The 15952-nt window shown below is 44.4% G+C and overlaps 1 protein-coding gene across 7 annotated transcripts in view; it reads right to left on the bottom strand.

Annotated features, from left to right (window-relative positions):
* The window catches only part of hdlbpb (high density lipoprotein binding protein b), a 118804-nt gene that overhangs the window by 80675 nt on the left and 22177 nt on the right, over positions 1-15952 (bottom strand). For 2 of the 7 annotated variants that reach the window (XM_048524155.2, XM_048524153.1), the window contains 3 exons: positions 6169-6250; positions 4457-4569; positions 2882-3030 (listed from right to left, as the gene is read on the bottom strand). In XM_048524155.2, the coding sequence (XP_048380112.1) occupies positions 2882-3030; positions 4457-4532 (225 nt within the window). In that variant the 5' untranslated portion in view covers positions 4533-4569; positions 6169-6250. Of the gene's footprint in view, positions 1-2881; positions 3031-4456; positions 4570-6168; positions 6251-6459; positions 6552-9822; positions 9988-13169; positions 13306-13477; positions 13498-13850; positions 13869-15952 lie in introns of those variants that run through there. The other 5 variants (XM_048524154.2, XM_048524159.2, XM_048524158.2 and 2 more) reach the window with 5 other exon arrangements.

The raw sequence follows: 15952 nt of genomic DNA, 5'->3' as shown, positions 1-15952 counted from the left end.
TCGTCCTCTTAGGAAAGTTGAATGAGCCATTCCCAGTGCTGTTTCTCCACTTCCCTCTTGAAAATTATTCTGGACTATATTTATGTTGACAACATTTGGCTCCCAAATCATTCAAAAAATCATGGCAAATCTGTGTATGGCCTTCACTCCGCTTTCCTGCCTGTCTCACATAACCCTTGAATCCCTCATCTATCAAAACTTTCCACGCCCCTCCATCTAAATGAGGAAGAAAACTCTTCATCCCATGAATCAGCCAAGTGAACCTTTCTCTAGGGTCTCAACAGTTCCTGATGTGAGAGATTATAGGTACAAGGGAAGGTGTCGGAAACTTTCATCATTCTCCTCTGAACAAAGAGATCTTTGCAGGGAGGGTTGACGATCTGACAGAGACGTACAAAATTACAACAGCTTTCATCAAGGTTGACAAAATGAAACCTCTTCCCATTAGCTGATGGTATAGGACTGAGAAACACATTTAAGGTTGAGTAAGCAAGGCCAAGGAACGTGAGGGAGAGCAATGAACTGTAATGACCTGGAACTTGATGTCACTAGGATGGCGCAGAGATGGTGAACAATTTCAAAAGAAAATCAAAAATGGCACTTGAGGAAAATAAACATGAAGCACCATGGGGATACATGGTAGGAGAAAATGGTGAGATCGGAACCCATGTCCCCAGGGCTATTAGTTCGGGTGCTGGATTACTCGTCCAATGACATTTCTACGACACTACCATCTCCCTCAAATGGCTTCCTCCAATGCCATCATTACGTATGACACTCCCTTTGTCCTTTCAACAATTACATTCAATTTACATCATTTCGTTATTAACGTTTCCACTAGTGAAAAGTTTGTGTTATTCCCTCTGAATACATCTTTTAAACTTGTTACTGAATCAAAACCCTAGAACTCTCTGCTAACAGCACTGTGGGCGGCCCCCATGCCAAATGAACTGCTGTGGCTTGGAAAGACAAATCGAGGAGGGCAATTAGAGATGAAAAATAATTGATGGCTTAGCCACCAATGCCCAGATCCTCTGAATGGATTTTTAAAATTCTGCTCTGTTTTAATGATAATAATAAGATCTCCACCTCTCTGAGTTGCAATTCATAACTCATCTGCAGTATTATCTGCATATTCTTCTTCTATACCGTGTCCATGGTTTGATATCCTCCCCAAGGTAGGGTGGGAACAACCAGGCATAATAATCCAATGCTATGTACCCAACAATTTCAATAGGTTTGGGGTCACTTTTCTTTCGTAGTTTATTCTGAACAACCCTTCTTAAACAATAGACATGCTTGCTACCATTAGGTCACTGGATAGCAGTCAGGAGCAGGGACCCTGACTGATTTTTGCTCCAACCCCTTTCACAGTCCACAGGCTCTGAGGACTTGGTGACATCAGTACAAAGTGACAATTAAAGCTGGGATCTTGCAATAGCTTGCACTTATGTATCAAAATGCCTTTATCCAAAATCCATCTTAAAGAAGGGATGTTTAAATGACAGACATTGGAAAGACAGGAGGATTATTTAGGAAGGAAATTCTAACACACGGTACCAAGACTGCTGAAGGTATCTGTTGACAGTGACATAAAAGAAGAGACAGACTTGGAACAACAAACAAGAGGCCACGCTTAAAGCAATGGATATATTGGTATGGGGGGGGGGGGCATTCCTTTCAACTGCTTCATTTGACATTGTTGGCTAGACTTTACTGTCTTTCCTTAATTGCTCTTTTTTAAAATCATTGCAATCCACAGGATTAAATACAGTCAGAACGTTGTTAAAGAGGAAGTTGGATTTTGACCCAGCAATGGTGGGCCAGTCTAGGGCAGCGTGTGGCTTGAGGGGAGATGGAGGGGATACATGACATAAGCTTGCAGACCATGCTGTTCCTGTGCGTCTGCTTCCTTGTCTTTCTGGTTGGTAGGGGTCAAGGGTTCAGAAAGTGTTGTTGGAGGATGGTTGGCAAATCGTACGGCTGTGCAAGGCTACAGATACGGGGAGAGACGGAGTTTGGACAGAGCTAAACCAGAGGATGAGAATTTTAAATTGGAAACATTGGGGTACCGGGAACCGATGATGGCCGAGCAGCAGGATAAAGGTAGGGCAGCCCCGCTGAGCTTAAGGAATGCCTCGGAAAGTGGCTGCCAATTCAGCTGACTCTATGGAAAAGTCATGGAGGTAGGTCACCATGATTACAGGTAAAATGAACCTTCAGATGGGTCTGTTTCGGTGCTGTCTGTTCTTAAAAATTGTTTAGCTATGGGTGATGTACATACCGAGTCAGAAATTTGGACTTCGATGCCTGCTTCAAAGGGGCTCTCCAAATGGAGATCTTACACTGACACCCCCATTTGTCCTCTCAGGTGGACATAAAAGATCCTATGGCTGCACCGTTTTAAAGAACAACGGGGGAGTTATCCTCAGAGTGCTGAACTATAGTTAACACTGAACCAACATTGAATGCAAAAACCTAGACGATCCAGTCACAAACAAATCACTCTTTGTGGGATCTTGCTGCAAATTTACGACAGTAAAGAAAGTTGCAGTAGTCCTACAGGGCCACAGGTCTCTCTCGTTAGGGAGAGACGATTGATGGTTTCACTGAAGGGTCACCATGCCTTGGGCAAGGGAAGAGGTTGAGGAGAGCCCTTCATGGTGAGGAACCTCAGTCAGTGCGGGAATTGAACCTATGCTGTTAGCATTACCCTGCATCATAACTTAGCCAAATGAACTAAGTGAAAATGGTTTGTTTGCCAAGAAGTGTCTTGGGATGGCTCTGACAGCACAATAGATGGTCAGGAGGTGCAAGGCCTTCTGAAACCAACTCCTAGATTAATTTTGTGAAGCACACACAACTGGCAGCTTTCACGTACCTGGGTGATTACTGAGGATTTGATTGGTCGGATTTTGCTCCATGCTCCAATGGGCTCGCCAGACTTGTCCCCCGGTGTTCCCTTCTCAGGGAGAGGGGGGAAAGCCTCCAGGTAAGTGGGGATGTAAGCTTCATCCTCAGGTACTCCACCTGCAAACAGATAGGCAACAACAACAACACAACGCAAGTGAATCCTACAAATAAGCACTACATTTAAAGGGGGATGGTTGGTACAGGGGTAGGGGGCACTATTTCCTCTGCCCCTCCCTCCACAATGTTAGCGTAGCAAATAAAAGCTCCTACCTCACAATAGCCACTTGACGTCTCATTGTTTTGGTCCCTCCTCATTTAAGGTCACCACAGAGGTCAAGAACTGAACTTGCTGGACCGCAGCTGCTGCTTGGAATCCCACATCCTTCCCTGCCTTGGGTGCCCCTGGTTGTGCCAAAGTTCCTGTGTGGCCAGGGGGAGCGCACAGGGAGCAGTGTGGGCTGGCCTTGGTCTCTCATCTTCACTGGCACGCTCTCTCCCTCCCTTCCGGAGACAAGGTGGGCCACTCGTCTCTTAACTGGGTCCCGACATTCTCCCCTCCTCATCTGAAGCTGTTAAAGGGTACCACTGGAAAATTGCCAGAAGCCCTCCGTTAACTGGCTAACGGTCCACTCCAAGTGCGTGAGCCTAGACAATGTGTGTTGGAAAGCTGCTAGACTGTGAAGGCATCACCATCGAGTCACAAATCTGCCCTTACCTGATAGCCACACTCACGTGTACACCAACACGGATCATGGGAAAACGATGCGGAACAAAACACCAGCAGAGTACCCTTCTGCATCCAAACCCCTCCCCGCAACACCCAACTCCAGTCTTTTCCCAATGGTGGGCTGCAGCAGCCTGTGAGGTTCATGAACTCAGCGCAGGATGGGAATAGAACTGGGAGCCTCCTGCGGTGATGGGAGGTTGTATCCGAGTCAGGAGACTGTAGAGAAGAGTCTCAATCCAGACTCATTCTCCAGGTACGGTACGAAGGGAATGTGGCACTGTCTTTCAGATATAACACACAACTGAGGCTGCCTGTGCTCTCTCAAGTTGGGATAGAGTGTCCCAGGGCATTCAAAAAGAGCAAAGGGCCATCCTGGAGCCAATGTTTATCCATCAAACAGCATCGCTGGTCATTATCGTTTTGCTGTTGGTAGGAGCTTGCAGCATGCAAATTGGCTACTGCATTTCCTATAACAGTGGCTATAAAGTGATTTGGGATCTCCTGAAGCAAAGCAGAAATAAATTAATGACTGTGTCTTTATTACCAGGCCAAAGAAGCTTTAGTCTTTCATAGCATGCTGAGCAAGGGTAGCATTTGTTTCCCATCCCTCATTAACCCTGAACGGAGTGGCTTGATAAGCTCTTTCAGTTGGCAGTTAAGAGGCAGCTGTATCGTTGAAAGTCTGGAGTCCCAAGTGGGCCAAGCCAGGTAAGGACAGCAGATTTCCCTCCTGAAAGGAGGGCAAGCATTTCCCTGGGGCATCACTTTTCTCATGGTATTGCTAAAGGTGGCTGTCCACTGCAAGATGACACCCACCTCTGGTCTCCTGGTCTCCTAAGCCGCTGCGATGCTCAGCAAAGCTCTCCGGTGTAAGCACAGCAACCGAGCTCATGGTTCCAAACCCAGATTTGACAGATTCCGATATTCCACTGAAACAGCAAAAAAAAAGATAGAGGGGGTTGGGCTTCAGTTATGGCTCACCATGACTGCACAACTGGGCTAGGCAGTAATATCACCACGCGACAACTCCGAGCATGTGGTACTATCAAGACAGGAGAACATGACTCTCACAACTTGGACAGTAGTTACAAGAGGACAGAAAGAAGCCAATCAGCCCAACTCATCAACACCTGCATTTCCTCTCCACATCGGACTGTACCCACCTCCTCTCGCAATAACCGACACATCTGTCTGTTTCTTTCTCCTTCAGTTAGGAGCAGTAATAGGCCATTCAGCCCCTCAAGTCTGCACCACCACTCAATAAGATTATGGCTCATCTGTTTGTGTTTCCACATTCTTACCAGCTTTGAACAACCCCCACCTGACAAGAATCTGTCTACCTCTACATTCAAATACTTAATGACACTGCCTTCACATCTTCTGAGAGGGAAAAGAATCTCAGTCCTAAATGGGTGGGCCTTAATTTTAAAACAGTGAACCCCCTAGCTCTAGACTCAGCCACACAAGTCCATGTCCACTTTGTCAAGGCCATTCAAAATCTGCTACAGTGAAAACAAACGCATTCTATCCAACCTTTCCTCAGAAGATGACCTGTACATTCCAGCTCCCAAACTAGTAAACCCCCTCTGAACCACCTCCAACGTATTTACACTGACGTGTTATGGACCAGACCCCAGCCCCCTCAAAATATATTAAGAAGGTAACCTAGACCATAGTGTTTTTTTATTTCAAAAGGTAGTGTTGTGTTCCAGATACAATTCGATAGGTCAAACTAATCGATATTAAATCGAACACTTTAGTTAAAATGCAACAACAGAAAGAGGAACTTGGAATAACTTAATTATTGGAAAACTTAACAGAGTAATAGATTGCTTAGTTACTATACAGTAACAGTCCCAATATAGTAACATTCCATAAACACACCCTTAGAAAAGGCAAATTCAGAACACAAACTGTGTCACATGCAACTTCTGCACAGGGAGAGTACCACCAGCTTTTGGCTATAACTGAGAAAGGTGGAAAAAGTACCTTTCACTTCATCAAGACCATAACAGTAATTGCTGAAAGCTAAATATCCTGGCTCTGTGGGAGTTTGACCCCACCCATTCAGGCTGCTTCTACTGGTACAACTCCAAGGCCTCACAAGCTGTTTACTCTGGTGGTTCCAGTAAAGTACTCTCCACCTTTGCCCAAAAACCTCTCTTCAAAATAAAATGGAGAAAAATAACTTTTTAAAGCTACAGTATCATCAGACTTTGCAGTCATGAAATCCACACTATTTGCCTCAACCTCTGGATGTGGGAGTGAGTTCTACATTCTAAACAGTTTCTGGAAGACATTTGTCTAAAGTTCTAGAATTAATTACTACCTTACATTTCTGATTCTTGCCCCGTTACCCCTAAAACAAATAGGAACATCTTCTCCAGCTCAAGGCTATTAAACATCCATTGCTTTAAAGACTTGTGTCCAGGGAGAAGAATCCTGGACTAAAGTATAACCTCTCAGTTCTGATGTCACCACTATATTGCTTTAATTTGCCCTCACTTCTATATATCAATTCAACTCACCTGCAAAATGGTCTAAAGCCAGATAAGTCCGTCCTGAAGAAGGCTACCGGTGTCGCTTCAGTGTGACTTTATGTCTTTGGTCCTGAAGAGAAAGAGAAAGGAGTTGGATGCTCGTCTCAAAACTCTTCCTTGCCTGACTAAAGGTAGAGCTGTGTTTACTTCACTCCTTCAGTACGTGAGCAGCTGCTGACAAACTCAGCAACTGTTTCTCATGTTTAACAGCCGTTTCAAAGTTGGTTATGAACCACTTTCTGGAGTCCCTGTAAATCCGTGTGATGTAAAAACACCTACAGTGCTGGATGTGAGTTTGCTCGCTGAGGTGGAAGGTTAGTTTTCAGATGTTTTGTCACCATTCTAGGTAACATCATCAGTGAGCCTCCGACGAAGCGCTGGTGTTACGGCCCGCTTTCTATTTATCTGTTTAGGTTTCCTTGGGTTGGTGATGTCATTTCCTGCATTGGTGATGTCATTTCCTGTTCCTTTTCTCAGGGGATGGTAGATTGGCTCCAAATCAATGTGTTTGTTGATGGAGTTCCAGTTGGAATGCCGTGCTTCTAGGAATTCTCGTGCATAAGGAAGGACACCACTTTGACTGGGACAACACATCCACCCTAGGACAAGCCAAACAAACAGAGACAAGCACGAGAATTCCTAGAAGCATAGCATTCCAACCGGAACTCCATCAACAGACACATTGGCTCCAAATCAATCTACCACCCTCTGAGAAAAAGAGCAGGAAATGACATCACCAACCCAAGGAAACCTAACCAGATAAATAGAAAGCAGGACATAACACCAGCGCTTCGTCGGAGGCTCACTGATGACGTTACCTAGAATGGTGACAAAACGTCTGAAAATGAACCTTCCAGCTCAGCGAGCAAACTCACATCCAGAACCTCAACCTGAGCTACAAATCTTCTCAAAACTCACCTACAGTGCTATTCAAAAGGGAGTTCCAAAATTTTGACCCAGTAACAGTGAAAGAACAGTTGATGTATTTCCAAGTTAGGATGATAAGTGGCTTGGGGGGAACTTGCAGGGGACATGTTCTCACGTATCCGCTGCACTTATCCATCTCAGTGATCGGAGTCACTATTTTGGAATGTGCTGTCGGAAAAGCCTTGATTTGTGGCAGTGGGTTGGTGGTGGAGGGAATGAATTTGGAAGGTGATGGATGAAGTAATATATGGCGTGGGTAAAATGACCATTAACACAGCAAGTGAATGATAATCACAGACCTAAAATTTTCAGAACTGCACCAATCTGTAACAACTTGCATTTATATAGTGGCTTTTTTGTTTTAACAACGTATGCACAGTCATTCCTGAACAGGACTGAAATACACCTCAGACCTTCTACATGTTACAAGAAGAGATTTTGAGGAAGCGTGGAGCTGGTGAAGGTTTAAAGAACAATGCTAAAGGTTTTCCTCTCAAAGTATCATCTGTTTGTCACTACCAGGTCAAGGTTTCTTTAGCGCCATCTGTAACAGGTCCCACAGATGCCTGATAGCCTCACAAAGTTGCTTAGAACCGGGTACAGAAGGTACACTGTACAGAAGTACATCCGATCCATCAATGCTACCCTGTAACCCACATCTCCCAAAAATTACATTGATCCGATGTGATTGGCTCATGCTTCTCTAGAGCTGCCTCCCACCCCTTTTTTCCAACTCAGCATAACCCTCTATTCCTATCACACTCATATGTTTGTTTAGCTTTTCCTTAAATGTAATACTGCTAATGTTTTTTTCAGTCACTCCTGGTGATAGCGAGCCAAACCAACTCATGGGAACAAAGAGGTCAGTCATTCAGATCATGCTTGACCTGGATTTTAACTCTGTGTTGCCTAACATAAATTTAAAACTCCTTCTTGACTTTTCAAAGTTCTGGTTATCCCTTCAGCTCCACAGTCTACACAATCTTCCTGTATATTTTAGGCCCATTTAGAACAATGCTGACTAATATAGCTTACTCAAAGCAACTGAATCCACAACATTTGGTGTCATGAGGTGGGCTGAGCGCAGTCAAATGCTGCCTCCGCCCCCCCCCCCCCCCCCCCCCCCCCACCACCCCCCTGAGCAGCCAATGCCTATTCCTCCCTGCTATGCTTTGCTGCAAGTAGCTGGAATGGCAGCTGAGGTGACAGGAGTGGACACTTGCCCATGGCATGCTCACGGCAGCTGCCTCTAGTCGACTCAAGGAAGAGTCATTCAACCAAGGGGAAGGGGGCTGCAGGGGAAATTGCATTTGTTCCAAGAATTGTCAGTGATTGGGTAAGAACAATGACACAGAGAGACAAATGGAAGGTACTAACCATGAATACTGTAGGTCACCCAAGGGTTTTCATCAAGCAAATCTTATCCCAAAGCTAGCTCTGTCATACAATTATGACATCATGTGTGACAAGTGGGATTATTATGACATTGTTCCATTTATAGCTGACTCTCTGTGACCTCACCAAGCTGCTCATCAGGGACACCAGAGGCAGAGGGATGGAAAGAGGGGCCAAAAGAGATATAATGCAGAGGACAACAGCAAATCAAATCACGAGTCACTGGAAGCAGGAAATTATGTTTGTCTCTTAGACAACAGTTTTTCAATAAAAGTGACTCATCTGACTACACACATGCACAGACCAACGTGCAAGATGCACAACATACACAAATGGTCACACACACTGACACAAGTGCATAGATACGCGCATATAGATACACACAGAGGTATGCACACACGTGGTCACACGCAGGGACACAAGCAGTTGCAGACACACACTGACACATAGGTGCGGAATATACACACACGCACGCACAAATACACTGACACGTTCACACGGAACATGTGCACATAACTGGGGCATTTGGAAGTCAACTTGAGTCCTATTGTTCCATCATGAGATTGAAATTTCTGGCTCTCAGTCAGAAAGAAACAGCCTAATATGCCAATTTCTCTTCCCACTCCTTCTGCGAATATTGTAAATGCTTTTGACACCTGGAAAAAGGATATCTGAACTGTGATGAGTACTCTCAAATTATAAATCAGTTAGATGACAGCTTTCCCCAAACAAAGGGCATCAGATTATTCTAATATAGCAACTCTTTTGATTTATAGCTTTTCATTTTCAAAAATCAATTTGGATTTTTTAACATGATATATACATTTAGATGGATCCTGTCTTGAATTCAAAATATTAAAGCTGCAGAAAGATCGAAGGTTAGTAAAATATCCAATACATTAGATTACAGGCCTGAAATCTGTTGCTACTCCGAACAGCTGTGTATTTACTCTCTTAATCTAATTGCGCGCTTTTTCAGAACACATCAGATAAGGATCTCTTTAATTAAAATCGCACATAAGCAAGAGGAGAGGTAATAATGTCACTAAACGAGTAATCCAGGGTTCCACACGAATAGTCTGTTGAGATCCCTCAACAGCAGCAGGTGTAATTTAAATTTAAAAACAAATCCTGAATTGAAATTGGTCAGGAATGATTATCATGAAACGATCTGTTCACTAACACCCATTAGGGAAGCAAATCTGCTCTCCCTATCTGGTCTTGCCCCCATGTGACTCCAGACCAACAGCAACATGAAAAGGCTGAACAAGTCACTCAGATCAAGAGCGATTAACAATAAGCAAAAAAGACTGGCCTTACCAGTGACACCCACATCTCATGAAAGAACAGATTCCATAAATAATTATTTGTTCAAGGAATAACCGTGCCTACTGCAACAGGATCTCAGGGGCCAGACGATCTGTAGTTTCAAGTTAACTTGCAAGATGTGAGCATGGAATTCAATCTCGCCCCCCTCAAGATGCACTGTTGGAGGAGGAGGAGAAGATGTTAAGAGGGCTCATTCGTTCTGTGGTGGACATAAAGGGTCCTTCATTTCACTGAGGGGGTCTTCTCCCAATGCCCTGAGCCAATATTATTTCCCTAAAACAATACCACTGACAGAGCAATTACTTGGCCACTTCTGTTTGTAGGAGTTTGCCATTTGCAAACTGCCTGCTGTGCATCCTACAGTACAGCTTTGAACACATTTTCTGCCTGTAACATTTTGGGACATTGAAGCTATGAAAGAACTTTACAAATGAAAGTTTTTCTCTCGTTCCTTTTTCTCTGCAGGTGCATCTTCAGAGGATGGCCTCTCTGGAGATCATATCTACACCTTGCAAAGTCTCCTAAGTTGGTAGATCCCCTCAGCAATAGCTCTCTAATATAAAGGAGCACAGTGGGAGCTTGTAAGGGCTGTGGCTAGGGAATTACAGAAAGTAATTTAAGGGGCACAGATGGGACATGAGGTGGGGCCTGAGCAATATATTTGCACCTTGGAGCTATCTTAGTGTGGAGAGTGTTTAACAGAAGCACATTTTGTCCTAAATAATAGTTCACTCAATGAAAGCGTTCAGGATTTTAAAATAAAACTGGTTCTGTTGCCATTTGGGTTAAAGTTTTTTTTTTAAGCGCAAACTTGCCAGTTTGAACTGAGAAAGTTACACAGGTTCTGTCAGCTTTCCTGTGCTGAGGGGGTATCATTGATCTCTCCCAAAACAGCGTTACAAGGAAGAAGTCAATTCTCCTGCAGTATCTGAGCCAATATTTCTCTCTTCGATCAACATCACTAGATCACCTACCACACTGCTGTTCATGCTGCATACAAATCGACTGCAGATTTTTCACAATGCAACAGTGCCTGAACAACAATGGCATTACCGCTCAAGAATACCCCACTATCAACATCGACCAGAAATTGAACTTGACTATCCACATAAATACTGTGGATGCAGGATCAGGTCAGGAGCTGGGAATACAAGTGAGTGACACATCTCCTGACACCCCACAAGGCACAAGTCGGGGTGTGATGGAATACTCTCCACTTGCCTGGACGAGTGCAGCTCCAACAATACTCATCCAGCTCAGTACTATCCCGGGCAAAGCAGCCTACTTGATTGCCAACTCATCCACCACTTTCAACACTCAATCCTCCACCAGGACACTCCATAGCAGCAGTGTGTATCATCTACAAGATGTACAACAGCAACACACCAAGACTCCTTCAACAGAACCTTCAAAACCTACAGCCACTACCAGACAGAGGGACAAGGGCAGACATGGAACATCCCCACCCACAAGCTCCCTTCCAAGCCACACACCATCCTGACTTAGAACTACATTGGCCATTTCTTCACTGTCTCTGGCACAAAATCCTGGGTATTTTCCCGCACTGTGGGTACCCCTACACCACATGGATTGTATGGCTTAAGAAAGCAGCCTTCAAGAGAATTAGGAATAGACATTGAATCCTGGCCCAGTGACATTCACAACCAGCTAACAAAGAAAAGCCTTAAGACAACCTCAATTGCTGAAAAGTGCGAAAGGTTCTGTCAGGCATGAAATGCAAATTCTTTCTGAATTAATAGATTAGGAATGGGGTAGACAAAACATAACCGCAATTCTCAAATCGTAACGCCTATCCATTTACCCTGCTGAAAGCATATGGGTAAAGACAGACTTACCTAGAATGCCTCACTAAGTTAAAGAGGAGACCAATGCTCACCTGAGTGCCAGGCACCAAATAGAAATCTGCAGGTGCCGATGAAGCATGCTACAGAAAGCTGCGTGCATCCTCAGGAGGAAACAGGGATAACACTGGTTGGAGATAAACAGCTTTGTAATTATAACAGCATTTTTAACATAGTGAGAACATCACCAGAAGCCTCACAGGACCTTTAAGAAACATAATCTGAAACTGTGCCACATAAGGATGGCTTGAATGGATGGTGCATGTTTTAATAATATCTAGAGGGATGGCACATTGGCTTATTGGTTAACATTGCTGCCTCACAGAACTAGGGACCCAGGTTCGATTCCACCTTGGATGACTCACTGTGTGGAATTTACACATTCTTCTCATGTCAGCCTGGGTTTCCTCCGGGTGCTGTGGTTTCCTCCCACACTCCAAGGATGTGCAGGTTAGGCAGACTGGCCATGCTAAATTGCTCCATAGTGTTCTAGGGATGTGTAGGTTTAGTCGATTAGCCAAATGCAAGGTTACAGGGATAGTACAGAGGTTTGGATTGGATGGTCTTCAGAGGGTCAGTGTGGACTCAAGGGACTGAATGGCCTGCTTCCGCAGCATAGGGATTCTATGAATTCCAAGAAGACTCACAGGAGCATTAAGAAATATAATCTGAAACCAAGTCACATAAGGTTAGCCTGAATGGAATGTGCACTTTTTAACAGTACTTGGAGAAATGTGACAATGATTCAGAGGAGTAGTCTAGGGAAAAAAAAAATCTAGCGCTTAGGAAATAATATATGGGATATTTAGGCCTTCTGACCTTTACAGCTATTGTTTCATGATAGAAATATTTTGTATGGAGTTTACTAGCGTTATATTAATCCAATGACATGAATTATCATTTTAAAAACAATGGGTTTAATCAGAGCTAAGAATTCTTATTGACAGTATCCAGCTGAAGCTAACTGGCAGCTTTCGAGGGTGAATCCTGCTTGGTGAGAAGAGGGGATGCACCCGGTAACAAAAATAATGCCCTTACTCATCAGTACCATAACTTCAGAATCATAGATGGACACAGCTCAGAAACAGCCCATCGAGACCATGCTGGCTCGTTTTAGCCAAATTATCACATTTTCTCCTCTCCCTACTCTTTCTCCCTTTCAGTCTAATTATAGCAACTTCCAGCAACCTTTCACCCTTGTAGGGAGCACATTCTGGATCACAACTCACACGTAAAACATTATAAAAATTCTCCAATTACTTTAAATCTGCGCCTAACACCTCCTGTTTCCCCACATAATGGATGCCCCTCATTCAATCATATTAAACATCAATTAGGTGACAATTTAATCAGCTACATTCTCCATTATATCAGTGTTAACAGTCAGCACTTTAAGAGAAAAGACATCCAACTATTACCCAAAAAAACCCCACCAGCAGCTGTAATCATCAGCACCCACACCCTCTCAGCTCTCACCCGGCTGCAACAAGAACAAAATCCGCAGATGTGTCACTGAAAGCTTGGCCCGGAGTCAAATAGACATGCTGCAAAAATGTGATCTATCCATCACCGTGCTCACGGGCAGCACACCAACAGCCTCGAGTGTCACGGTCCAACAAACATCTGCACATATTACTAATCTGCCAATAACAACTGCCGCAGAGTGATCTCTCCTTTTCTTTGGAGATATGGGAACCTGTCTGACCACTCCTTGTCAAACCAGTCCCTTCTCTACCACAGTCCCCACCCCGCCCCAACTCCGAGACACAAACAAAACACGCTACTTGTCAGTTTAAAGTCAGAATCGGCAGGAAAGCTCTGATACATCACAGAAGCAGCCTCTTGTTAGCAGCCAAAAATACAAAGAGCTTCTCTGCCTGCCTTCACAGCTCAGATGGCCTGCTCCTGTTGGGCAATTACTTGGCTGAATAGAACACTCCAGCTTGTTTGTGCAGAGTCACCCGATGTCAGCAGCAGGGATACTACACACCACCTCAATACCACTAGAGAGATTAAATCAGACTGCTTATTCCTCACTGTAAACCCAATCAACCATATCCAGCAAGAATCTTGCAAACAAGAAATGGGGAGCTATTTTGTTTAAGAAAGTAAGCAGCAGACCGGGCAATATATTAATTTCCTCTCACAGATGCTCACCCTCCGATAACTGCTACCAGCTGTTCCTGCGAAGCCTTTGTCTCAAGTCGGAGACTTAAATACAATTACAAGTGATGCTTCAGTTTTACAGGAGCTCGGTCAGGTCCCTGTGGCGGAAATGATACCCAATTCTGGGCTACACACCTCAGAAAAGATCCACTGGTTTTTTATTTGGATGGGCTGGCATTTTAAGGGGCATACTGCTGTTCCTAATTCATACACTCGTATGTTCAATAACCTCAACTGGGTTTGATATATAATGTTCTCTTTATTACGACGGTAACCTTGAGGGTCTCCAGAGAGTCAGAGGAAAAATCTAGCAGAACACCCATTCCTCATCATTGCACAGTCTAAGCTGCAGTTCAGTAGGCAGCACTGTCACTTCCAAGGTGGAAAGCTGCAGGTTGAAACCCATCCCACAAACCACAAAAAAGTACTCTGAAGCAGGACTGAGATGATGATGCATTACCAGTGCCACTTTTCAGCACACACACCAAGCCTGGCCTCAGTCTGACCTCTCTGGCGGGCACACAAGATCCAATGGGGAATCTTTTGAAGAACAGGTATCTGACCAATGCTTACTCAACAAACATTGCTGAAACAAATTAACTGGTGAATATCGCATTGTTTTTGTGAGAGTCTGCTACGAGCATATTGATTGCTGCATTTCTTCTGCTACTACGGTTAACTTCAGTAATTATTTTACTGGTTGCAACATACAAGATTTGAGGGACTGGATAGGGTGGGTACTCTGGAGGTGAGGAAGATTAAAACTAGGGGGCATAGTTTAAGAATAAAAAAAATCACCCTCTGAAGAATTTTTTTTCTCTCAAAAGGTCACTTTAGTGTGGAATTCTCTTCTCCATGGGCAGTGGATTATTCAAAGTTGAGATCAACAGATTATTGAGAGCACAGGTGTTAAGAGTTATGGGGGCCAGATACAAATACAGAGCTGAGACCAAACCATTCATGATCTTAATGAATGGTATAGCTGATTTGAAGGGCCAAATGGTCTCTTTCTGTTCTTAAGTGCTATGTTCCACTGGTTGGTTGGAGCCATGAAAGGTCCCATACAGTTCTCTTTCTTCCAGTGATTTTTGCTGGAAATTCAGAGAATCACAGAATTGTTATGAAGCAGGTGAAGGCCATTCAGCCCAGTCTTGACTGCACCTGGCTCTCTGAATCAGGATTATGCCTCAGTGCCACTCTACTGCCTTTTCTCCACAATTTGAAATTTGTACTTAAATCATCTGTACTTAATTCCCTCTTGAATTTCCCTTACATACAGAACTTCAATGAGGGCAGTTTCACACTCCATTGAGAGGTCTGCCATTGTCAAACAGTGGTCAACACTTCACTCAAGTATCTGATCACAACTGGTGTGCATGGAAGCATGCACAAAGAGGGAAGAACACAGCTCTCGATTAAATGGCATCTTAAACATCTGTCACAGGAAATTCACACAAACTCCAAAGACAACAAATGTAATTTGTACTAATTTCACTCAAAGAACACGAGGCAATGTTGCAGCTGGACTCAATAAACAACTACACCTCCCAGTCGCGAACCATTTTAACTCCCCCTCCCATTTCTTAGACGACATGTCCAACATGGGCCTCCTGCAGTGCCACAATGATGCCACCCGAAGGTTGCAGGAACAGCAACTCATATCCCACTTGGGAACCCTGCAGCCCAATGGTATCAATGTGGACTTCACAAGCTTCAAAATCTCCCCTTCCCCTCACTGCATCCCAAAACCAGCCCAGCTCGTCCTCTCCCCCCACTGCATCCCAAAACCAGCCCAGCTTGTCCCCGCCTCCCTAACCTGTTCTTCCTCTCACCTATCCGTTCCTCCCACCTCAAGCCGCACCTCCATTTCCTACCTACTAACCTCATCCCGCCTCCTTGACCTGTCCGTCTTCCCTGGACTGACCTATCCCCTCCCTACCTATACTGTCGTCTCCACCTATCTTCTTTTCTCTCCATCTTCGGTCCGCCTCCCCCTCTCTCCCTATTTATTCCAGAACCCTCTCCCCATGCCCCTCTCTGATGAAGGGTCTTGGCCCGTAACGTCAGCTTTTGTGCTCCTGAGATGCTGCTTA

This window comes from Stegostoma tigrinum, chromosome 45, assembly GCF_030684315.1.
Source record: "Stegostoma tigrinum isolate sSteTig4 chromosome 45, sSteTig4.hap1, whole genome shotgun sequence".
Classification (NCBI taxonomy): domain Eukaryota; kingdom Metazoa; phylum Chordata; class Chondrichthyes; order Orectolobiformes; family Stegostomatidae; genus Stegostoma; species Stegostoma tigrinum.
Note: the sequence above shows the minus strand (reverse complement) of the source record. Positions and strands in the feature narration are given on the sequence as shown.